Here is a 25,453-nt window from a genome sequence, read left to right as displayed (position 1 = left end):
ACAAACATGGATGACAAAATACTCACCAAGATTCTAGCCTATAGGATCCAACAATACATTAAAAGAATAATCCACCACAACGAAGTGGGATTTATTCATGGGATGCAAGGGTGGTTCAACAAGGGTGGTGAATGAATATGATAGATCACATTAATAAAAGAAAAGAACCATATGATCCTCTCAATTGATACAGAAAGCATTTGAAAAAATATAGCATCCTTTCTTGATTAAAACTCTTCAAAGTATAGGGACTGAGGGAACATACCTCAATATCATAAAAGCCATCTAAAAAAGCCCACAATGAGTATCATTCTCAATGGTGAACAACTGAGAGTTTTTCCCTTAAGGTCAGGAACATGACAGGAATGCCCACACTTGGCTACTATGTTTCAACATAGTGCTAGAAATCCCAGCCTCAGCAATCAGACAACAAAAAGAAATACTGAAGTATTAAAACTGGCAAAGAAGAAGTCATACTCTCACTCTTCACTGATGACATGACACTTTAAGTGGAAAACCCAAAAGGTGCCACTCCAAAATTGCTAGAACTCATACAGCAACTCAGCAATGTGGCAGGATACAAAATCAATGCACACAAATCAGTTCAATTTCTATACACTAACGATGCAACTGAAAAAAGAAATTAAGGAATCAATCCCATTTACAACTGCCCCCCAAACCCAAAGATACGTAGGAATAAGCCAAACCAAAGAGGTAAAAGATTGTACCCTAAAAACTACAGAACACTTATGAAAGAAATTGAGGAAGACACAAAGAAATGGAAAAACATTTCATGCTCATGGATTGGAAGAACAAACATTGTTAAAATGTCTATGCTGCCCAGAGCAATCTACACATTCACTGCAGTTCCTATCAAAACACCATTGACATTTTACACAGAGCTGGAACAAACAATCCAAAAATTTCTATGGAAACAGAAAAGACCCCAAATCACCAGGGGAATTTTCAAAAAGAAAACCAAGTCTGGGGACATCATGGTGCCTGACTTCAAGCTGTATTACAAAGCTGTGATCATCAAGACAGCAAGGCACTGGCACAAATACAGACACATAGATCAATGGAACAGAATAGAGACCCCAGAAATGGACCCACAACTCTATGGTCAAGTAATCTTTGACAAAGCAGGAAAAAATAGCCAATGGAAAAAAGACTGTCTCTTCAATAAACTGTACAGGGAAAATTCAGCCACATGCAGAAGAATGAAACTGGACTTTTCTCTTACACCATATATAAACTCAAAATGCATAAAAAACAAATGTGAGACAAGAATCCATCAAAATCCTACAGAACAAAGGCAGTAACCTCTTCAATTTTGGCTGCAGCAACTTCCTACCTTCTCTAAAGGTAAGGGAAACAAAAAAATGAACTCTTGGGACTTCATCAGGATAAAAAGCATCTGCACAGCAAAGGAAATGGTCAACAAAACTAAAAGGCAACCTACAGAATGTAAGACTATATTTGCAAATAACATTACAGATAAAAGGCAGTATCCAAGATCTATAAACTCAAACTCAATGCCCCCCCCCAAAAACCCAAATAATCCCATCAAGAAATGAGAAGACATGAACACACTTCTCCAAAAAAGACATACAAATGGCTAACAGACACATGAAAAAAATGCTTCTCCTCACTTGTCATCAGGCAAATATAAATCAAAACCCCAATGAGATACCACCTTACACCAGCTAGAATAGCAAAAATTGACAAGACAGAGAATAGTAAAAGCTGTGAGGACGTGGAGAAAGGAAAATCCTCTTATACTGTTGGTGGGAAGGCAAGCTGGTATAGCCACTCTGGAAAACAGTATAGAGGTTCCCAAAAAGTTAAAAATAGAGTTACCCTATGACCTAGCAATTGTGCCACTGGATGTTTATCCCAAAGATACAGATGTAGTGATCTGAAGGGGCACCTGCACCCCAATGTTCATAGCAGCAATGTCCACAATAGCCAAATTGTGGAAGGAGTCAAGATGTCCTTCAACAGATGAATGGATAAAGAAGATGTGGTTCATATACACAATGGAATATTACTCAGCCATAAGAAAGGATGAATATGTACCATGTACATCAACGTAGATGGAACTGAAGGATATTATGCTAAATGAACTAAGTCAATCAGAGAAAGATAATTATCATATAGCTTCATTCATATGTGGAATATAAGAAATGATGCAGAGGATCATGAGGAAGGGAGGGAAAACTGGGATGAAATCAGAGAGGGAGACAATGACTCTGGGAAACAAATTGAGGGTTACGGAAGGGGAGGTGGGTGGGGGAATGGGATAAATGGGTGATAGGCATTAAGGAGGGTACGTGTTGTGATGAACACTGGGTGTTATATGCAACTGATGAATCACTGAACACAATGTCTAATATGTTGGCTAACTGAATTTAAATTTAAAAATACAAATAAAAATTTAAAAAATTAAAGAAGATATGGATAATACATAATTATCATGAGAGATTTTTCACAAAAATATCCCAGCAACTGATAGAATGAGTAAACAAAATGAGAGAGGTCAAAAATTATTTGAAGAACACAATTCCACCTATATAGTAAATAAATAGCACTATGCTACCAGACATATATTCTTTCAAAGACACACAGAGCATTTATAAAAACTGACTGCATGCTGGCCAGAAAGTCACCATTAATAACAAATACTTTAAATCATACAAAGATGTTCTCTAACCACAATGGAATTAAGCTGAAAATCAGTAACAAAAAGATAACTAGAATATTGTGTTTGGAAATCAATACATACACTTAAAATGAGTACATAATCTACAATGGAAAACCAAAAATACTCTTTGTATTGAGTGATGAAACCATAGCAGATCAAAATTTATGTGACATTCAGGAACTGCACCTGGAGGGAAATTTGTACTCTAAAATGCACATATTAAAAAAGAAGAATGTCTGGGGCCTGTGGGTGGGTCAGTCCGCTAAGGAAGGGTCTGCCTTTGGCTCTGGTCATGATCTAGGGTCCTTGGACCCAGCCCTGCATAGGGCTCCCTATTCAGCGGAGAGTCTGTCTCTCCCTCTTTCTCTCTCTGACCCTACACTCTGTTTGTGTACTCACTCTTTCTCTCTTTCACTCAAATAAATAATTAAAATATTTTAAAAGTTTTTTAAATTTAAGAATGATTTAAGCATCTTCTCAATACACTATATGTTTTTAAATAAGCAAATTAAGGCCAACAAAAATAGAAATAAGAAAATTTTTTAAATAGCAGAAATTAATGAAATAGAAAACGTGCAGTCCATTGTATAGACCAACTAATAAATTTGATAAATCTCTGATGAGACTAACCAAGAAGAAGAGTGCACACCATATATTCAAATGAAAAGGGGACAAAACTATAGATCATATAAATTAGAAGCCAATGATTAAAACACACTATAGTACACAAACTACTAATACATGAAACAAGCAGTGTGAATCTCAAGGGCATTATACTAATTATACTAAGTGGAAAAAAAGGCAATCTCAAAATATTAATACACTGTAACGAATGTTTATATTTTCTAAATGACAAAATTGTAGAGATAGAGAAAATATTTATTGCTAGTGTAAGAAATCATGGGGAGTGAGAAGATAGGTGAATATAAGGGGTAGCACAAGGGATATTTTTGTGGTGATTAAATCATTCTGTACATTGATGGCAATGGTGGGTAAGGTTCCCTTAAAACCCATGGGTCAACACATCCCCCTACCCACTTCACTCTAAAACCCTCAGTTTGTTTCTTGGAGTCCACAGTCTTTGGTGGTTCATCTCCCCCTCCAATTCCCCCCTTCATTTTTCCCTTCCTTCTCCTAATGTCCTCGATGCTATTCCTTATGTTCTACAAGTAAGTGAAACCATATGATAACTGATTTTCTCTGCTTATTTCACTCTGAATAATCTCCTCCAGTTCATCCATGTTGACACAAAAGCTGGGTATTCATCCTTTCTTATGGCTGACTAATATTCCATACTATATATGGACCACATCTTCTTTATCCATTTGTCTGCTGAAGGGCATCTCAGCTCTTTCCACAGTTTGGCTATTGTGGACACTGCTGCTATGAACATTGGGCTGCAAATTGTCCTTCTTTTCACTACATCTGTATCTTTAGGGAAAATACATAGTAGTGCAATTTCCAGGTCCTAGGGTAGCTCTATTTTTAAATTTTTGAGGAACCTCCACACTCCAAAGTGGCTGCACTGGCTTGCATTCCCACCAACAGTGTAAGAGGGTTCTCCTTTCTCCACATCCTCTCCAACACTTGTTGTCTTGTTAATTTTTGCCATTCTAACTGGTGTAAGGTGGTATCTCAATGTGGTTTTGATTTGAATTTTCCTAATGGCTAATGATGATGAACACTTTTTTCATGTGTCTGTTAGCCATCCATATGTCTTCATTGGAGAAGTGTCTGTTCATGTCTTCTGCTCATTTTTTTAACTTTTTTTTTTTTTTTTTTTTTTTTTTTTTTGGTGTTGAGTTTGAGAAGCTCTTTGTAGATCTTGGATATCAGCCCTCTGTCTATAGTGCCATTTACAAATATCTTCTTCCATTCCATGGATTGCCTCCTTGTTTTGTTGACTGTTTCCTTTGCTGTGCAGAAGGTTTTGATCTTGATGAAGTCCCAAAAGTTCATTTTCGCTTTTGTTTCCTTTGCCTTTGGAGACATGTTGAAATAAGTTGCTGTAGCCGATGTCAAAGAGGTTACTGCCTATGTTCTTCTCTAGGATTTTGATGGGTTCCTGTCTCACATTGAGGCCTTTCATCCATTTGGGGTTTATCATTGTGTATGGTGTAAGAGAATGGTTGAGTTTCGTTCTTTTGTATATAGCTGTCCAATTTTCCAAGCACCATTTATTAAAGAGAATGTTTTTCTTCCACTGGATATTTTTTCCTGCTTTGTTGAAGATTATTTGACCACAAAGTTGAATGTCCATATCTGGGCTCTCTACGCTGTTCCATTGGTCTATGTGTCTATTTTTGTGCTAGTACCACACTGTTTGTAATATAGCTTGAAATCAGGCAATGTGATGCCCCCAGCTTTTTCTTTTTCAACATTTCCTTGGAAACTCAGGGTCTGTTCTGGTTCCATACAAATTTTAGGACTGTTTGTTCCAGCACATTGAAAAGTACCAATGGTATTTTGATCAGGAGGCATTAAAAGTATAGATTGCACTGGGCAGTACAGACATTTTAGCAATGTTTTCTTCCAATCCATGAGCATGGAATGTTTATCCCTTTTTTTGTGTCTTCTTCAATTTCTTTCCTAAGTGTTCTATGGTTTCTCGAGTATAGATCTTTTAACTCTTCGGTTAGGTTTATTTCAAGGTATCTTATGATTTTTGGTGCTATTGTAAATGGGATAAATTCTCTAATTTCCCTTTCTAGAGTTTCATTGTTAGTGTAAAGAAAGCAGCTGATTTCTGTGCATTGATTTTGTAACCTGCCACATTACTGGATTGTTGTATGAGTTCTAGTAATTTGGGGGGTACAATCTTTTGGGTTTTCCACATAAAGTATCACGTTGTCTGTGAAGAGAGAGAGTTTGACTTCTTTGCCAATCCGAATAAATTTTATTTCTTTTTGTTGTCTGATTGCTATTGCTAGCACTTCTAGTACTATGTTGAACAATAGTGGTGAGTGTGGGCATCGTTGTCATGTTCCTGATCTTAAGGGAAAGGTTCTCAGCTTTTCCCCATTGAGAATGATATTTCCAGTGGGGCTTCATAGATGGATTTTATGAAATTGAGGAATGTTCCCTCTATCCCTATACTCTGAAGAGTTTTAATCAGGAATGGATGCTTATTTTGTCAAATGCTTTTTCTGCATCAATTGAGAGGACCATGTGGTTCTTCTCTCTTCTCTTATTAATTTGTTCTATCCCATTCATTGACTTGCAAATGTTGAACCATCCTTGCATCCCAGGGTTAAATCCCACCTGGTCATGGTGGATAATACTTTTAATGTACTGTTGGATCCTATTAGCTAGGATCATGTTGAGAATCTTGGCATCCATTATCATGAGGGATATTGGTTTGAAATTCTCCTTTTTGATGGAGTCTTTGCCTGGTTTGTGGATCAAGGTAATGCTGACCGCATAGAAAGAATCTGGAAGTTTTCCTTCTGTTTCTGTTTTTAAACAGCTTCAGGAGAACGGGTATTATTTCTTCTTTGAATGATTGACAGAATTCCCCAGGGACTCCATAAGTTCCTGGGCTCTAGTTTTTGGGGAGATTTTTGATCACTACTTCAATCTGATTACCGGTTATTGGTCTATTCAGGTTGTCAGTTTCTTCCTGTTTCAGCCTTGGAAATTTATAGGTTTCCAGGAATGCATCCATTTCTTCCAGGTTGCCTAACTTTTTGGCATCTAGCTCTTGATAATAGTTTCTGATGATTGTTTCCATTTCATTGGTGTTAGTCCTGATCACCACGCCTCTTTCATTTTTAATTTTATTTGGGCCCTTTCTCTTTTCTTTTGGATTAGTCTGGGCAGTAGTTTATTCATCTTATTCTTTCAAAGAACCAGCTTCTAATTTCATTGATGTGTTCTACTGTATCTCTGGTTTCTAATTCATTGATCTCTGCCCTAATCTTAATTATTTCCTTTCTTGTGCGTGGGTTAGGCTTAATTTGCTGTTGATCTTCCAGTTCTTTAAGGTATAATGAGAATTTGTATATTGGGATTTTTTTTTTTTTTTTTTTGAGTGAGGCTTGGATGGCTAAGGATTTCCCCCTTAGGATCACCTTTGCCATATCCCACAGGTTTTGGACTGGTGTGTTTTCATTCTCATTGGTTTCCATGAACTGTTTATATTCTTTGATTTCCTGATTGGCCCAAACATTCTTGTGCAGCATGGTTTTTAGCTTCCAAGTGTTTGAATTTGTTCCAAACTTTTTCTTGTGATTGAGTTCCAGTTTCAAAGCATTGTGGTCTGAGAACATGCAGTGCATAATCTCGATCTTTTTCTATTGGTTGAGGCCTGATTTGTGACCCAGAATGTGGTCTATTCTGGAGAAAGTTCCATGTGTGCTCAAGGAGAATAAATATCCTGTTGTTTTAGGGTGGAATGTTCTGTATATATCTATGAGGTCCATCTGGTCCAGAAAAAAGAACAACAACAACAACAAAAAACCTACAACAAACATCATACCTAATGGTAAAATTTTAAAAGCTTTTCCCTGAGATTGGGAACAGGATAAGGATGCCTACTATCACTAATTCTATTGGACATCGTTCTGAAAGCTCTGTACAATAAGGTAAGAAAAAATTTTCAAGTACAAATATTGGAAAAGAAAAAAATGTAACTTGTCATTTGTCAAAAATAATATAATAATGTATGCAGGAAAAAAAAGAGCCTACACATAACTTATTAGGATTAATGAGTTCAGCAAGATTCCAGATACCAAGCCAATATATAAAATATGTTTCTAAGCATCAGCCAGAAGCAATTTAAAAATGAGATTTTTTTAATAAATTTTTTAAAAATTTTATTTATTTGTCAGGGATAGAGGGAGAGAGAGCGAGCGAGCACAGGCAGACAGAGAGGCAGGCAGAGGCAGAGGGAGAAGCAGGCTCCCTGCTGAGCAAGGAGCCCGATGTGGGACTCCATCCCAGGATGCTGGGATCATGACCTGAGCCGAAGGCAGCTACTTAACCAACTGAGCCACCCAGGCATCCCTAAAAATGAGATTTTAAAATAATATAGTCCCAGGTTGGTTTTCCTATGAAGCAGACTGAGAGACATGGATTACCATACGGGACTTTTGTTTCCTAATTTGGGGAAGTTCAACATGTGCAAGAGAAAGGGAAGTTCAACATGTGCAAGAGAAAGGAAAAAAGCAATTTCCAAAAGGCCATAGGCAAAGTCATAGGGAGCTCTGGAGCTGGTATGGTCCTTCAAAGTTTTCCTGAATTAGGGGGAAAGTCAAGCATTCATACCTCCTAACTGATCAGTCATTTGGTGTAGGATGTCCTGAAAGGTGGCATCTCAATGGATGAGACAGTTTTCTTCCACAAAGACTAATTCAAAAGGGGACTGTCAACTGAGAGGTCTTCTAACAGCACTCTCAGCAGTTGATGGAATAGGTCTTTCATTCCCGAAGTGGGACTTTGGTGATAGATATGGCATTAAGTGTAGATATCATTTAAAATGGCTTCAAGGGGCGCCTGGGTGGCTCAGTCATCAACCGTGTGCTTTCACCTCAGGTCATAATCCTGGAATCCAGGGATCAAGCCCTGCATCAGGCTCCCTGCTCAGTGGGAAGCCCACTTCTCCCTCTCCCACTCCCCCTGCTTGTGTTCCCTCTCTTGCTGGGTCTCTGTCAAACAAATAAATAAAATCTTTAAATGGCTTCAAAAATACCAAATACCTTGGAATAAATACAATGAAAGCTGTATAAGAGTTCCACACATTAAACTATAAAATATTGTGAAGCAAAATTAAGGACCTAAATAAGTGAAGGCATATTCCATATTTAGGTATTAGAAGACTCAATACTGTAAAAATATGTTCCCCCAGATTTTTTAGATTCAGTGTAATCAAAATTAAAATCTCAGAAGGATTTTTAAAAAATATTTGACAGAGACACATTGAGAGAGGGAACACAAGCAGAGGGAGTGGGAGAGGGAGAAGCAGGCTTCCTGCCAAGAAAGGAGCCCAATGTGGGGCTCAATTTCAGGACCCAGGGGTCATGACCTGAGTTAAAGGCAGACACTTAATGACTGAGCCACCCAGGTGCCCCTCTGGAGAAGTTTTTTCCTTAATTTTACTTTATTGTAGTAAGAACACTTAACATATGATCTACCCTCTTAATGAAATTTTAAGCATGCCATTGTTGATTATAGATATAATGATGTACAGAACATCTCTAGAACATACCTTGCTTAAACTAAACTTAATGCCTATTGATTAGTAACTCCATATTTACCCCCACCCATCATTCCACTCCCTTTTTTTTTTTTTTTAACCTCAGATAAGTGGAATCATGCAGTATTTGTCTTTATGTGACTGGCTTATTTCACTTAACATATTCCTCAAGTTTCATCCATGTTGTCATATATTGCAGATTCTCCCTTTTTTTCAAGACTGAATTGTATTCTATCATACACACACACGCACACACACTTGCTTTATCCACTTATGAATTGACAGATAGATCATTTCCACATCTTGGCTATTGTATATAGTGCTGCAATGAACATGGTAGTACAAATGTCCCTCAAAATCTTGATTTCAATTCTTTTGGATAAAAAACCCAAATCTGGATGTGGTATTTCTATTTTTAATTTTTTGAGAAACTTCCATCCTGTTTTCCATAGTGACTGCACCAGTTTACATGCTTACCAACAATAAGAAGGTTCCAGTTTTTCCCTATCTTCTTTCTGATAATAACCATTCTGGCAGGTGTGAGGTAGTATTCCATTGTGGTTTCTTCATTTCCCAGGCAATTATTGATATTGAGCATTTTTCATATATGTGCTGACCATTTACATGTTCTTTTTGGACAAATGTCTATTTAAGTCCTTAGCCTGTTTTTTAATTCTATAATTTGTTTTTTGCTATTAGTTACAGGAGTTTCTTACATATATTTAGAGATTAATCCCTTATCAGATATATAGTTTGCAAATATTTTCTCCCATTCTGTACATTGCTTTTACTCTGTTGACTATTCACTCTGCAGAAGCTTTGTAATTTGATGTAGTCCCACTTAATTTTTTATTCTTGTGCTTTTGGTGTCATAACCAAGAATCACCGCCAAGATTAATTTCATGAAGCTATTTCCCATGTGATCTTCTAGGAGTGTTACAGCTTTGGGTCTTACACTTTACTTTTTAATCACTTTTCAGTTATTTTTTGTGGATAAGGGTCCAACTTCATTCTTTTGCATGTGAACATCCAGTTTTCCCAACACTATTTGTTGAAGATACTATCCATTCCCCACGGTATACTCATGGCACCCTCTCCAAAGATTACTTGACCATATACAGACAGATTTATTTCGGGGATCTCTCTTCTGTTTGATTAGCCTAAATGCCTGTCTTTAGGCCAACACCATACTTCAAAAAAAATATTTTAATTACAATATAGTTAACAGTGTTATTAGTTTCAGGTGTACAATATAGTTCAATAATTTTATACATTACTCAAGACTCAAATGTACCCTTGATCTCCTTCACCTATTTCACTCATTTCCCACCCATCTCCACTATTGTAACCATCAATTTGTTCTCTATAGTCAGGAGTCTGTCTCTTTGTCTCTTTCCTTTGTTCATTTGATTCGTTTCTTAAATTCCAAAGTGAGATCATATGGTATGTCTTTCTCTGATTTATTTCACTTAGCATTATATCCTCTAGATCCATCCATGTCATTGCAAATGGCAAGATTTCATTCTTTTTTATGGCTGAGTAATATTCTCTCTGTGTGTTTGTGTGTGTATGTGTGTATACTGCATCTTTTTTATCTGCTCATCTATTAATGGACACTAGGGTTGCTTTCATCATTTGGCTATTTTAACTAATGCTTCAATAAATATAGGGGTGCATATATCTTTCTGAATTAGTTTTTTTGTATTCTTTGGGTAAACACCCAGTGGTGGAATTACTGAATCATGTGCTAATTCTATTTTTTATGTTTTCATTTAAATTCTAGTTCGTTAACATATAGTGTAGTAGTTTCAGGTGTAAAAGCTAGTGAGTGATTCAACACTGCCATACAATACCTGGTGCTCATCACAAGTGCACTCTTTAATCCCCATCACCTATTTAACCCATCTTCCCACCTACCTCCCTCCTAGCACCCTTCAGTTTGTTCTCTATAGTTAAGAGTCTGTTTCTTGGTTTATCTCTTTTTGACCCTTTGCTCATTTATTTCTTAAATTCCACATATTAGTGGAATCATATGGTATTTGTCTTTTTTTGACTGAATTCACTTAGTATAATACTCTCTACTTCCATCCATGTTGTTGCAAGTGGAAAGGTTGCATTCTTTTTTATGGTTGAGTACTATGCCATTATATATATAAGTAAATATCTCACATCCTCTTTACCCATTCTTCGGTCAATGGATATTTGGGCTCTTTCCATAATTTGGCTATTGTAGATAATGCTGCTGTAAATGGTGGAGTGCATGTATTCCTCTGAATTATTATTTTTGCATTCTTTGGGTAATACACAGTAGTATTATTGCTAGATGATAGGTCTATTTTTAACTTTTAGAGGAACCTCCATACTTTTTTCAAGTGGCTACACCAGTTTGCATTCCCACCAACAGGGCACACGTGTTCCTTTTTCTCCACATTCTCACCAACATTTGTGTTTTAACACTATATTGTTTTGATGATTAAAGCTTTGTAATATCGTTTGATAACAGAACATGTGATGCCTCCAGTTTTGTTCTTCCTTAAACTGGACATTTGTGGTCTTTTATTCTGCAAATACTTTAGGTTTGTTCTGGTTCTGTGGAAAATACCATTACACTATTAATAGGGATTTCATTGAATCAGTAGATTGATTTTTGTGGTATGGACATTTAAACAATAGTCTTCCAATCCAAAAACATGGGATGTGCTTCCATTTTTTGTGTGTTTCTTTTTAAATATATCAATGCCTTGTAGTTTTCAGTATAGACATCTTTTGCCTCCTTAGTTTATTCCTAAATGTTATATTCTTTCCAGTGCTATTGTAAATGGGATTGTTTTACTTCATTTTCAGATAGTTCATTTTTAGTGCATAGAAATACAACTGAAGGATGCTGGGCAGCTCAGTTGGTAAAGCATCTGCCTTTGGCCCAGTTCATGATCCCAGGGTCTTGGGATTGAGTCCCATATTGGGCTCCCTGCTAAGTGGGGAGCCCGTTTCTCCCTCTGCCTGACACTCCCCCTGCTTGTAGGTGGACTCTTCTGACAAAGAGTTTTTTTAAAAAAGAAATGCAACTCATTTTTGTATGTTGACTCAGTACCCTGCAATTTTTTTGAATTTGTTTACTCATGACATCTGCAAACAAAGATAACTTTACATTTTCCCTTCTAATTGGATGGCTTTTTTTTCCTGGCCTAATTGCTCTAACTAGGACTCCTAATACTATGTTGAATAGAAATAGAAATAGAGAGTGAACATCCTTGTCTTGTTTTAAATCTTAGAGGAAGAGCTTTTAGTTTTTCAGCATTGAGTATGTTAGATGTGGGCTTTCCATATACTGTTTTAATTATTTTGAGGTATTTTACTCTTATTTCTAGTTTGTTGAGAGTTTTATAATAAAAGTATAAATTTTGTCAAATGATTTTTATGCATCTATTGAGATAATGTGATTTGTATCTTTTATTCTGTTAATGTATTGTATCACATTAACTGGTTTTTGTATGTTGAATCATCCCTACATCTCAGGAATAAGTTCTACTTGGTCATGGTGTATGATCCTTTTTGTTTTTTTAAAGATTTTATTTACTTATTTGTTAGAGAGCAAGCCACAGAGCACAAGCAGGGAGAACAGCAAGCAGTGGCAGAAGCAGACTCCCTACTGAGGAGGGAGCCTGATGTGGGACTTGATACCAGGACCATGGGATCTTGACCTGAGCTGAAAGGAGACACTTAACTGACTGAGCCACATAGGCATCCCATGTATGATCCTTTCGATGTGCTGTTGGATTCAGTTTGCTAGTATTTTGCTGAAGATTTTTGTATTTTATAGTCATTGGGATACTGGTCTGTAGTTTTCTTTCCTTCTGTTGTCTTTGTCTTGCTTTGGTATTAGGGTAATGTTGATCTCATAAAATAACTTTAGAAGTGATCCTGCTCTTCAGTTTTTTGGAGGAGTTTGAGAAAGCCTGGTATTTCCCTCAATGTTTGGTAGAATTCATTAGTGGAGCCACCTGGTCCTGGTGTTTTCCTTGTGCCCTTTTTGATTACTGATTCAATCTCTAAATGAGGTACTGGTATGTTCAGACTAATTCTTCATGATTTAGTCTTAGTAGGTTGCATGTTTCTAGGAATTTATCATTTCTTCTAGATTACCCCATTTTTGGCATATAATTGTTCATTGTAGTCTCTTAGGATCCTTCTTTTATTTCTGTGCCATCAGTTGTAATGTTCTTTCAATTTTTTAATTTTTTATTTTTTATAAACATGTTTTAATCCCCAGGGGTACAGGTCTGTGAATCACCAGGTTTACACACCTCACAGCACTCACCAAAGCTGTTCTTTCATTTCTGATTTTGAGGGCTTTGTTGTTTGAATTTAGTCTAGATAGGGGCTGTCACTTATCATTTGAAAAAACTCTTGTCAATTTTTCTATCTTCTATTTTGCTTATTTCTGCTCTAATCCTTATTTCCTTCTTTCTTTCAGCTTTGGATTGTTTTTTCCTAGCTCCCTAAAGTTATCTCATTTATTTCAGATCTTTCCTCTTTTTTAATGTAGGCATCTATTGTTATTAACTTCTCTCTTAATACTACTTTTGCTGCATCCCTTATGTTTTGGTAGGTTGAATTTTTTTTAAGATTTTATTTATTTGACAGAGATCACAAGCAGGCAGAGAGAGAGGGAGGAGGAAGTAAGCTCCCCAATGAGCAGAGAGCCCAATGTGGGGCTTGATCCCAGGACACTGGGATCATGACCTGAGCTGAAGGCAGAAGCTTTAACCCACTGAGCCACCCAGCTGCCCCTGTGTTTTGTTTTTCTTGAGGTATTTTCTCATTTCTTTTCTTTTTTGACCCAATGGTTAAGAGTTTGCTGTTTAATTTCCACATATTTGTGAATATTCCAGTTTTCTTTCTGCTATTGATTTCTAGTTTCATTCTATTCTGTTCAGAGTAGATACAAAGCATGATTTCAATCTTCTTAAATTTATTAAGACTTGTTTTGTGACCTGATATGTTATCTTTTCTAGAACATGTGTTTGTGAAAATATGTATTATGCTGTTGCACAGAATTTTCTGCAGGTTAGGTCCATTTGGTCTATACGGTTGTTGAAGTCCTCTGTTTCCTTACTGTTCTTCTCTCTAGATCTTCTATCCATTACTGGAACTAAAGCAGTGTTTTTTTTTTTTTCAAGATTTTATTTATTTGACAGAAACGGTAAGAGAGGGAACACAAACAGGGGGAATGGGAGAGGGAGAAGCAGGTCTCCTGCCAAGCAGAGAGCCTGATGCAGGGTTCAGTCCCAGAACCCTGGGATCATGACCTGAGCCAAAGGCAGATGCTTAATGACTGAGCCACCTAGGTGCCCTGCATTGATGTTTTCTACTATTATTGTATTGCTGTCTATTCCCCCTTTTGGTTCTGTCAATATTTGTGTTATATGTTTAGGTTTTCTGATGCTAGTGCATATACAACTGCTATATCATCCTGCTGAATGGACCATTTTATCATTATATAATATCCTTCTTTGCCTCTTCTGATAGTTTTAAAAGTTTATTTTGTCTGAAGTACAGCCAATTCTGCTCTCTTCTGTTTATCACTTGCATGGACTAGCTTTTTTTTATTATTCTTCTAGTTTATTCTTTAAGTTAACATACAGAGTAGTATTAAGGTATACAATATAGTGATTCAACAATTCCATACATCATGCAGTGCTCACCACAAGTGCACTCCTTAATCCTTATTACCTACTTAACCCACCCACACCTACTTCCCTCTGGTAGCCATCAGTTTGTTCTCTATAATTAAGAATTTATTTCTTGGTTTACTTTTTTTCCTCTTTGTTCATTTGTTTTGTTTCTTAAATTCCATGACTGCAATCATTTACAATGACAAGGATGGAGCTAGAGAGTATTACACTAAGCGAAATAAGCCAGTCAGAGAAAGACAAATACCACATGATTTTTCTATTCTTTTATGTTCAGTCTATGCGTATCCTTGAATCTAAAGTGAGTTTTTTTGTAGAAAAACATGACTGGGTCTTGGCCACTATTTGGCCACTATATCCATTTGGCCACTATATATCTTCGATTGGAGGAGTTTTGTGTATTTACATTTGAAATAATTATTGATAGGGAAGGATTTACCATTGCCATTTTGTTAGTTGTTTCCCATTAGTCTTGAGATTCTTTTGTCTTTATTGTCTCTCTTGCTACCTTCCTTTGTTTTTGTATTAATATGCTCTAATTTTTTTATAAGTCTATTTTAAGCTGATGACTTAAGTTCAATTGCATACAAAAACTCTACAAGCGAACATTTCTCATACACTATTATTTTTGTCACATCCTACACCTATCCATATTATATGTTTTTTTCATATTGTGTAACTTTTAATGGTTATTTTTAATAATTTTGCCATTTAACTTTTATACCAGAAATAAAAGTGACTTATCTTCAACCACTACAGTAATACAGTATTCTGTATATGTCTATATATTTAGTTTTACCAATAACTTTCATACTTTTTTATGCTATCACAGAGCTCTTTAGTATCCTTTCAAGTTAATAAACTCCCTGTAGCATTTCATGTAAGTCAGGTCTAAGTGATGATAAATTTCCTCAGCTTTTATTTTTCTAGGAATGTCCATATCTATTATTTTTAAAAAGATTTTATTTGTCAGAGAGATCACAAGTAGGCAGACAGAGAGGAGGAAGCAGGCTCCCTGCTGAGCAGAGAGCTGATGCAGGGTTTGATCCCAGGACCCAGAGACCATGACCAGAGCCAAAAGCAGAATCTTAACCCACTGAGCCACCTAGCTGCCCCTGTATCTGTTATTTTTAAGGACAGCTTTGGCAGGTATTATATTCTTGGTTGGTAGGGCTCCCCCCCACCGTCAGCACTTCGGATATATTATCCCACTCCCTTGAGTCTGCAAGATTTCTGCTAAATCATTTCCTGATAGTCCTAGGGGGAGCTATCTTGTTTATGATAAGTTGGTTTTCTTTTGATGCTTTCAAAATTTTTTTTTATTTTTAATAATTTGAGTATAATGTGTCTTGGTATGGCTTTCTCTGGGTTTATTTATTTAGTAATCTTTGGGCTTCTTGAATTTGGTTGTTCATTTCCTTTCCCAGATTTGGGAAGTTTTCAGCCATTATTTCTTTGACTAAGCTTTCTGGACTTTTCTCCTCTCTTCTCTTTCTGGGATTTCCCTAATGCCTATAATGTTCTGCTTAATGGTGTCCCATAGTTTCTTAAGCTTTCTCACTATTTTTCTTTTTTTTTCTTTTTGCTCCACTGACTGAATTATTTCCAAAGACCAATCTTAGTTCACTGATCCTTCTGCTTTAACTAATCTGCTGTTGAATCCTGCTCATGATTATTGTGTTTTATAACTCCATATTTTCTGTTTGGTTTTATTTCCTCTTTGTTAGAATTCTGTATTTATGCACTGTTCCCTTGATATTGAGGTGAGCATCTTTATAATGTCATTTTTTAATTTTGTCAAATATATTTCATAAGTCTTTCATTAGGGTCAGTATCTGGACATATATTTCCTTTGTGTGGAACATCTTTGCTGATTTTTCATTTTCTGTTTTTAAAGATTTATTCATTTGACAGTGAGAGAGAGGGAACACAAGCAGCTGGAGTGGGAGAGAGAGAAGCAGGCTTCCCACTGAGCAGGGAGTCTGATATGGGGCTCAATCCTAGGGCCCCAGGATCATGACCTGAGCTGGAGGCAGCCACCCAATGACTGACCCACCCAGGAATCCTTGATTTTTCATTTTCATTGACTCTCCATGTTGGTGTCTACACATTACACAAAGAAAACATCTCTCCTAAGCTCTGTGGATTGGTCTTGTATAAAAGAACTTCACCAATCAGAGATTCTGGTTACTTCTATCAATTCTTTCCCTCCCCAAAGAGAAGCAAGCAGCAGTGGCTTTTTCTCTTTACTCTGTACAGAGTAGAGTAGCTATCCATTTACCAGTCCAAACTGCCATCTCCATTCTTCCCCAGATAGCTAGACTATGCCAGACCCATCAGAGATCCAAACTGGCAATACAGATGCCAGATCTTTGGGCAACCCTGCAGAAGTTGTGGCACTGAAACCAGAAATCAGCTCTTCCATCTCCATAAGTAAGCTAAACACTAAAAATGTTTCATCTACACACTCTGATGAGCAGGGTGGGAGGAACTATGGCATCTATAAGTCCTAGCCATCATTTCTGTTCACCTCCATAACTAGACTGTGCCAGATCCTTGCACTCGTGGACTGACAAGTCAGATGCCAGTTCTTGGGGCAGCCCTGGAGAAATTGGAGCACCAGATGCACAGATAAACTTTTCTTCTCCAAGGAAATATTGAGAGTTGGCATTTTTTTGTCTTCTTGCTCTGTACTCAGCAGGAGGGATGATCTATGATATCTACCAGCCCAAGACACTGTCTATTTTCTCCTAGGCAGGCCATTCAGAGTTTCAAGACTGGCAAGACAGAAGTCAGTCCTCTGAAAACTTGGGAGTGCTGGAAGAACTCCTTCCCTCCCCTGGGAGAAGCTAGAAGCTAGGGGGGTCTCTGTTCATCATATGGCCCCTGAGTTGGTAGCAGGTACTCTGGTGAGAGGGTGTCCCAAATCTCCCTGCTGATATCAGTGAGTTTGGTTTTATATTCACCCCAGGTATAGGAGCCTTTCAATTAGTCCCTTAATTTCTCACAAAGGGAATTTTTCCTTGAATCACTGCTAAATAAGTGTGTTGGGGGCAGGGAGAAGGGTTCAGGACTTCCTAATCTACCATCTTGCTGACATCATTCCCTTTAAAATTACTCTCTTTTGTGGAATATGATAAGCTGGTTCTAAAATATATAGAGAAATGCCAAGGGCCAAGAACATCCAGGATACTTTTAAAGAAGAGAAACAAGGTGGAAGGACTTGCTTTACCAGATATCAAGAGCTTATTATAAAGTCCAGTAATTAAGGCTATGGTAGTGTTACAATGGCAAATAGACTAATAGAACAGAACAAACAGTTCAGAATCAATCTTGCACATATGCAGACAACTTATGACAAAGATGACATTGTAAAGAAGTGAAGAAAAAGACATTCCTTATAATAAATGGCCTGGGTCAGTAGAATGTCTATATGGAAAACATAAAGCTTGGCCCCTGATATCTCACTATACACATAAATCAATTCCAGATGGATTGTTGATCTAAATGTGAATGTCAAAAATATAAAGCTCCTAAAAGATAACATAGAATATCTACATTATCTAAAGGTAGGAAAATACTACTTAAAGGAAACATAAAAAACACCAGTCATAAAGGAAAATAATGAAAACCTATAGATGCATTAAAATTTAAAATGTCTGTTCCTCAAAGAATGCTATGAAGAGATTTGGGAAGGGCTTGCAACATAAAAAATGCAAAAATGGTTCATAGCCAGAGTATATAAAGAATTCCTATAAATTTACAAAAAAAGGACAAATAATCCAATTTTTAAAAATGAGCAAAATACTTGTACAGGTACTCCATAGAAGCATCTATCCAAATGGATAATAAACATATGAAAAAGAGTTGAACTTCATTAATCAGATTCTGAGAAATGGCAATTAAAATTACAATAAGATAGTATTATAAACCCATCTACCAGAATAGCTATAATTTAAAAGGGTGATAATAACAAGTGTTAACAAGAATGTGGAACAACTAGAATTCTCATATACTTCTGGTGGAATTTAAATTGGTATAATCACTTAGAAAAACTATCATTATCAATAAATTTGAAAATATGTTTTCCCTACATCCCAAAAATTCTAATCCTAGGTATATACTCAAAAGAAATTCAAGTACATATAAACAAAAGGTTGGTATGATACTATTCATAACATCATTACTTACAATAACCCAAACAAGGAACAATCCAAATATTATCAGTCAAATAAATAAACTGTAGTATATTCAAACATGGGAATAATATACAAAAATACAAATAAAAAATTATGGCTTTATGCAACATGGATAACACAGGGTTGAGGAAAAAAAAACAGACCCCCTGCAAAATATATATTGTTTGATTTTACTTACATCAGGCTCAAAATAGGTAAAACTAATCTATGATGTTAGAAGTCAAGATAGTCATTAACTTTGGAGGGGAAAGGTACAATGATAGGAATGGAGCATGTGGGGGTTGTGAAATGATAGTTCTATTTCTTAACCTGGGTTTTGGTAATATCAGTGTGTTCACTGTGTAATAATTCATCAAACTATATCATTTGTTACCCTTTCTGTATATATGCAATACTTCAATATAAAGAAGTACACTTCAATATAAAAGTGGGGGAAATACAGAAAAAAATGAACAGCTAAGTACAATAGGTAAAGTTGGTCGTCTCTGGGGGCCACCCTAACAGGCAAGACAAATGGTTTTCTTGATAATGTTTTTGGGGATTAAGTGGCTTCAGAAGCTCTCTATTATAAGGAGATCTTTCCTATAAGGCATTTACAGATAAATTATAAATTATTTTTTCACAAAATCTAAGAGAGAAAGAGGTGAGAATTAAAAACAAAATAAAACATCAAATGATGTATCACAGAAAGCTTTCTGCACCACTTTGAAGGTAATGTGGTTAGGGCTCCTTTCTATTTTACTTTCTAGTAATTCTAGAAACCAATGAAACATTGCCAGTGGAACAATTTACTCACCTAAGCAAAGCTGACACAGGCTTATTAGCAAGACCTGAGGAAAGTGGGCTTGTTACAGAGAAAATGTCTTTGTTTCACATGACTATCTCCAAAGGCCCAACATAATATTTAACTCAACAAGTATTAAAATACCTTAATAACTAGCAATGAGTCAGGTACTGTGGAAAAAGACAAAAAAGGAGGCAGATTTCTGAAGAGTTCTATATAAAGACACAAGAGTTATTAAACCAAAAAACAGCAATAACAACTAGAGAATGATCCTAAGACAAGATATGGTAGGTGGGTTGCAGGAGTAGAATTAGTGAGAACGGGATAGGAATAATGGAGCTAGTTGATCAAAAACCATGAATGTCACACCTTAAACTCTAGATTTAAACCTATAGAAAGGTATTTTATCTGGATTCCATGCCCCTAAAAAAGTTCTTGGACTTAATGACTCCTAGTCATTTTCTTGATCAACCAGCCTTAATAAGTAATGTAAAATTTGTATACACTAATGTCCTATCTAGTTAAACCAAGAAATGTTTTGTGGAAAGATAAAGTTGATTTCTATGTCATCATTTCAAATAATTAGGAACATTTTCCAAATATCCCCAATGGTCCCAAATAAATCCTCATTAATCTACCCATATATATTTTTCTAAACACTTCCTAAATCTTAGAGTTCCAGTTTAGATGATCTCTTAGGGCAATCATTTGAATGAGATACTACTTTTACTTGCCTCTATTCCAAAATAAACTCTCAACCATTATAAGATATCTCATAGCTGACGTAGTGTCTGGCTAAAAGCAGGCTATTTATTGAGCTAAACTGTTAAATTATACCAATATATTAACCTTATTCATCTGCCTCATGGTTTTGTAGACTTTGATCATATCCCTCCCTTAATCCTCTCTCTCTCCAGACCGGAAAAACAACAACAACTAGAAAATCCCTCTATCCTTTTGATCAATTTAATTGAGTTTCTAGGGACTTTTATCAGGTGATGGGTTTTTTTTGAGAAGCAGGCGCCAGAATTTCCTACATGATTATGGATGCAAATCCACTTTTGGTCTTTTAGGTGGAAAAGATAAGGGTTTTGTTTTGTCATCATTTTCAACATCCTTCCTGCTGATGTCTATCATATTATTGGCTTTGAAGACCACAATCACAACTGGGCCAACTTCTTCACAGAATGATCAACAGTGATTTTCATTTTTTACTGTAACAATCATATTGTGTACTGTCTGACTCAGAAGTTGGTGAGATGTCCCTAGGTCTTCTTCAGTGAGTAGCTGGATGAACCTACAGGTTACTCCTCAGCTACTCCAGCTGAAGGATACCGTTATGATTCCAAAAGGTCTGAGGGGACCCTCTCACTCTTTTTCATTAGCAGTGTCCCCACTGGGGAGGCTTTTCTAACAATCCCCTGGGAGAACTTGGCTGATACATCTGCTTTGTATCCCGACTGCCCTAATTTCCTCTGTATCTTGTTTTAAATGTTTTTAAATTGAGAGGTATAGATGAACCTCCTCAGTGATTTCTAGATCTTTTTTGAGTCATAACTGAGCCCATCTTCTCACAAACATGGATATGTTTGTATGACCTTATAAAATGAAGTGCCTCTGTTTTGTCCACTTGGTCTGAGATCTTTCTGCAATTTATTTTCATTAGTTTATTTTCATTTCATTTATTTTCATTACTCCTTGCAAATAAACTGGTGAGAAACCTGAATGTTCCGCCCACTGAAGGGTGTATATTTTTATCTTTCTTCCTCTCCATCTAAGAGTTGATGTAACAGCAGCTGTTCATGTTGAAAAACTAAGATATAAAAATGTGACCTACGTGGCCAAATCCCACAAGGCTGTTTACTTCCTTGATTATGAATCAGAATCTGTCAGCACAACTTAGAATCTTGACTGTCAGCAGATACTGCAATTAAATGTCCCTGCAAAGCCAGCAGAGGGTGCACCAGGGCCCTAGAAATTTTACCCAAGATGTAGCAGTATCAATTTAACTCTAATAGCCAATCAACTTTTCCTTTTTTTTTTTTTTTTTCTTGCGGGGGGTGGAGGAATGGGAGGTATACTAAAACTAATATCCTCAAGAGAATCATAATTTGAATCTGGGCTAAAATTCCTTTAAAGTATACTTCAATTCTCCTGAAAGTTATCTTCAGGAAGAGTATGGAAAACACGTTAAACTTTGGCTAAAATACAGGTGGAGTAAAAGAAACTGATGCAAATCTGAGCCCTCTACATTGCAAGAATTGTACTATGGAGCTCCATCCCTCTTTCTCCCAGAAGGCTTCCAGGGATGTATGCTACAGGGGAACAAACAAACTTTCTTGAACTGGGAATCAAGAGACCAACTTCCCTTTTACCATTGACCATAGTTGTAGGGTCAAATCATTGTATGGTCAAATCATTTGATCTTGGACAAATCATTCCCCCTACCTCAGGGCCTCTGTGCAATCCAAGGGGATCAAACAAAATGGACTCACATGGCCCCTCACAATTCTAAAAATCCGAGACTCCAACTGATGCCAGCAAATGTAAAGAGCCAGTATGCTTGTTTTCACTGCTCCAAAAGATTAAAACACAAGGACAGAAAATGGGGAGCTGTATTTAAATCTAGACAGAACTATTCAAAGTGCCATGCAAATACCAGGCAACTAAATGCCACTCTAGACCTCTGAGAGTCCCATACCATCACAGAAGCCCTAGGGTGCAGCTGTCCTGCTAATCCTCAGTCTATAAACATAGGTCTGTCCACCCTAAATACCAAAAAGCTTTGGCTACCATTTGACTAAGGAAGTTCAATTACTTCATCTTTTCACAGAATATCAATGTTCAGCTGCTAAGTATTTCTCTACTGGGCATTGTGGGGGCGGGGGTGGATAGATAAAGGGAGCCAGAATCCTAGTTAATTATCATTTAGCTACAGTGTTTAAAGTTTCAAGTATGAGAAGCATGTCTACTGATTTTCTTCTTTGATAAGCTGTTATATAAGTTGGAGTATGCTAGCAAGACATTTTTCAGCTCAGGGTAACTTTACAATGCACAATGTAGAAGATATGTCAGTCCCAACATTATAGTTTTGTCATGAATGTGATGCCAGCTTAGGATGGGTGGTCAAAGAGCACAAATGATGTTTAGAGTATCACAATGACGACTCTGAATGTGGTAGTAAATACAGAAATCCTGGGCCCCTCATTCCAAGAAACTTATGTGCACAACTTGCCCTCTTCCCCAAAAGGAACAAATTCACTATTAGTCTCCTAACCTCCTCAAAATGATTCTTGAATGCTTGCTTCTCTTAAATTTCACAGGACAAAATATGGTAGTTAAGAAAATACTTATTTTAAGTTCGCTAAATTTAGTTGAATAAAGGGCTGAACAAGTGGAAGACAACTACCAAAGCTAATGGTTTGCTAAGAAGGGCACAAACACCATAAAGATCACAAAACACACAAAACAAAACTGCTCGTGAAAGGTTACTCTTGAGTAATTAATTATTCCATCAGTAAGATTCCTGTTCGCAAACTAGCAGTAGTGAATAGACTTCACACTCATCCTATCTACCCCCAAAAAAGAGAACCGGCATGCAAAGGGTGAGTTTATTTCCATAGATTTTTTAAATTGCTGCTCAGAAGTTGTCTAGCAAGACGGCATATTTCTACCAGAATTCCACAGGGGCGCTGATCCTCACTAGAACACGGAGGACAATCAGTCTCAAATTGCAGGTAAGTGTGAACAAGCCCACCTTCTGGTCAGTGCTCAAGGACCCGCGCTGAAAATACGATTAAAAGTTGTTTCAACTGTGGAGTAGTGATTACAGCTGTTACAGTGTTACAGCTCCCACTCCAAAGGAGAGCCTGCTCCTGCTGGCATCAGCTCTGGACACGAAAAAACAAGCACCGCGGGCAGAGAATCTCACCAGGAGCAGAAGGGCCAAGCTGCTGCCGTTAGTCCGCCAGAGGGGCAGCACCCGCACCTCGGCGGCCGGGAGAGCCGCCAACTTTCCCCGAAGGCAGCCGGTAGCTGGGGGCGGCAGGCGGCGGCCGCCGGCCAGGGTTCCCAAGTGCAGGGGTCCGGAGGGAGTCTGGGTGAGCTAGACCAGGACAACCTGCCCCGGGGCAACCTCTCCCGGCTCGTCTGCCCCCTCCCTGGTCCGGCCCTGCAACTTGGCTGGAGGTGGCAGAATCCTCCCCAGGGCGCTGTCGGGGAGGGCCCCCGCCCTGCCCACAAGGGGAAGGGGCCTCCGCCGCCGCCGCCCCTCCTAGGTGACTCACCTGGTGCCCGTCCTGGGAGTGTGGGGGGAGTGTGGTTTCTCCCGGTTCCAGCGGCTGCTGCTGCTGAGGTGATGGCTGCCTGAAGTGGCGGGTGATGGGACCGTCAGGGTCAAGGCCACCGGGGCTGCTCAGGGTGCCAGAGGTGCCAGGGGTGCTGGGGCCAAGGCGGGACTCGGCTCCCCGTTCCCGCCGCAACTCGGACCGCAACTCTAGGTAGCAGCATAACGTCAGCAGGTGGAGGGCCAGCGAGAGGCCAAAGAAACCCAGGAAGAGCCGGCAGCTGTTCCCTTCGCCCGCCCGGGCAGGGGCCCCGCGACAGCCGCAGCCCTTGCTCCCCCGCTCCCGCGGCGCTGCCGTGGGCAGAGGTTCTCTGCGCTCTACCTCTGGGTAGCCCATGGCCTCCGGAGACACCCACACTCTGAGGCCCTGGAGCCGCAGCGTCTGCCTCAGCCGTTCAGGACCCCTGACAGGCGGCTACTGCCCTGCCATCGGCTGGGGGCTGCAGGGACCCGTTCCAGAGCAACGGAGGCTGGGCGGAACAGAGCAGAGAGCTGCCGCATGTGCAGCTCCACTCCGAGGGGTGGGAAAGGGAGGAGGAGGGGCGGGAGAGAGGGGCGGCTCGGCCCGCGGGGAGAATGAGGGAGGTGGCCCAGGCCGACCCCGCCCCATCCCCCAAGAGGCTGCCTAGGCGCCCAACCACCGGCCCGCCAAGCCTTGGTGCCCCGCCCCCTGCCATTCCACCCTGGGCCCCCAGCCACGGGGCGGGGCCTTGGGGGCGTGTGGGTTCGCCTCTGCCTGACTGCCCCACCCAGTTCTTCCCGCTTGCGCCTGTCCCAGTTGGTGACCGCCGCTGTCGTTCATCTCTGGACTCCGCCCCAACTTAACCCTATAGCGCCTTACGGTTGGGGGGGAGGAGAAAGCGAGGAGGGGGGAGGCCGAGAAGAATTTGGGAACCTTGGAAAGAAACTGGAGCAAAGAAAAGGAAACAGAAACTAGAATTAATAGAAATGTTTGCAATTAACTGCAGTTGTTAATAAGATCATCCAGTACTTATCTGTTGCTTTCAATCTTCAAAGAGTTTAACAGACGTTAAACTAATTAAAACAGTTCTTGGTTTGGAATGAAACCATGCCTGCTGTGTTTGCAATCCTGTGGCGCGCCAAAAGAAAAAGGAGACCCAGAAGCCTGGGAGCCAAAGGGAGTGAGATTGGGATGGGACTGAGGCAGCCCTACTCCTAGAGTGAATCTGGGGCCTCAATATAAGAGGCCAAAAGTGCACCTATGCCAAGTGGAACTGAAGTGATGTTGTCCCACGCAGGTTCGAACAGTGCCCTGAGATTTCTTGATATATTAATAAATTCAACAAATATGTGTGGGTCCCTTCGCAATGCCACAAGTATTGTAGGAGATGATCCACAGCCAGTGGAGTTTCTCTTCTGCCTCAGCAACAGGAGTTTTGAATGAAGAATATGTGCCTTCAATGCACAACTGGGGAAACCGAGGCCCAGGTGAGGTGCATTTTTACAAGGGTGGTCCACAGAACAGCCAGGCAATATTGGCATCTCTATTTGCAGGCAACTGTTCTGGCCTCTCC

The 25,453-nt window shown here is 38.7% G+C and overlaps 1 protein-coding gene across 6 annotated transcripts in view; it reads right to left on the bottom strand.

The window, feature by feature from the left end:
- Positions 1–24,562, bottom strand: part of EDA (ectodysplasin A) — a 505,964-nt gene extending 481,402 nt beyond the window's left edge. For 2 of the 6 annotated variants that reach the window (XM_059158285.1, XM_059158286.1), the window contains exon 1: positions 23,860–24,560. In XM_059158285.1, coding sequence (XP_059014268.1) covers positions 23,860–24,255 — 396 coding nt within the window. In that variant the 5' untranslated portion in view covers positions 24,256–24,560. Of the gene's footprint in view, positions 1–161; positions 23,358–23,859 lie in introns of those variants that run through there. The other 4 variants (XM_059158287.1, XM_059158288.1, XM_059158283.1 and 1 more) reach the window with 4 other exon arrangements.
- Positions 24,563–25,453: the final 891 nt, after the last annotated feature.

The sequence above is a fragment of the Mustela lutreola genome, chromosome X (assembly GCF_030435805.1).
Source record: "Mustela lutreola isolate mMusLut2 chromosome X, mMusLut2.pri, whole genome shotgun sequence".
Lineage (NCBI taxonomy): Eukaryota > Metazoa > Chordata > Mammalia > Carnivora > Mustelidae > Mustela > Mustela lutreola.
The sequence above is the reverse complement of the archived record's forward strand: the minus strand, read 5'-3'. Positions and strand labels throughout refer to the sequence as shown.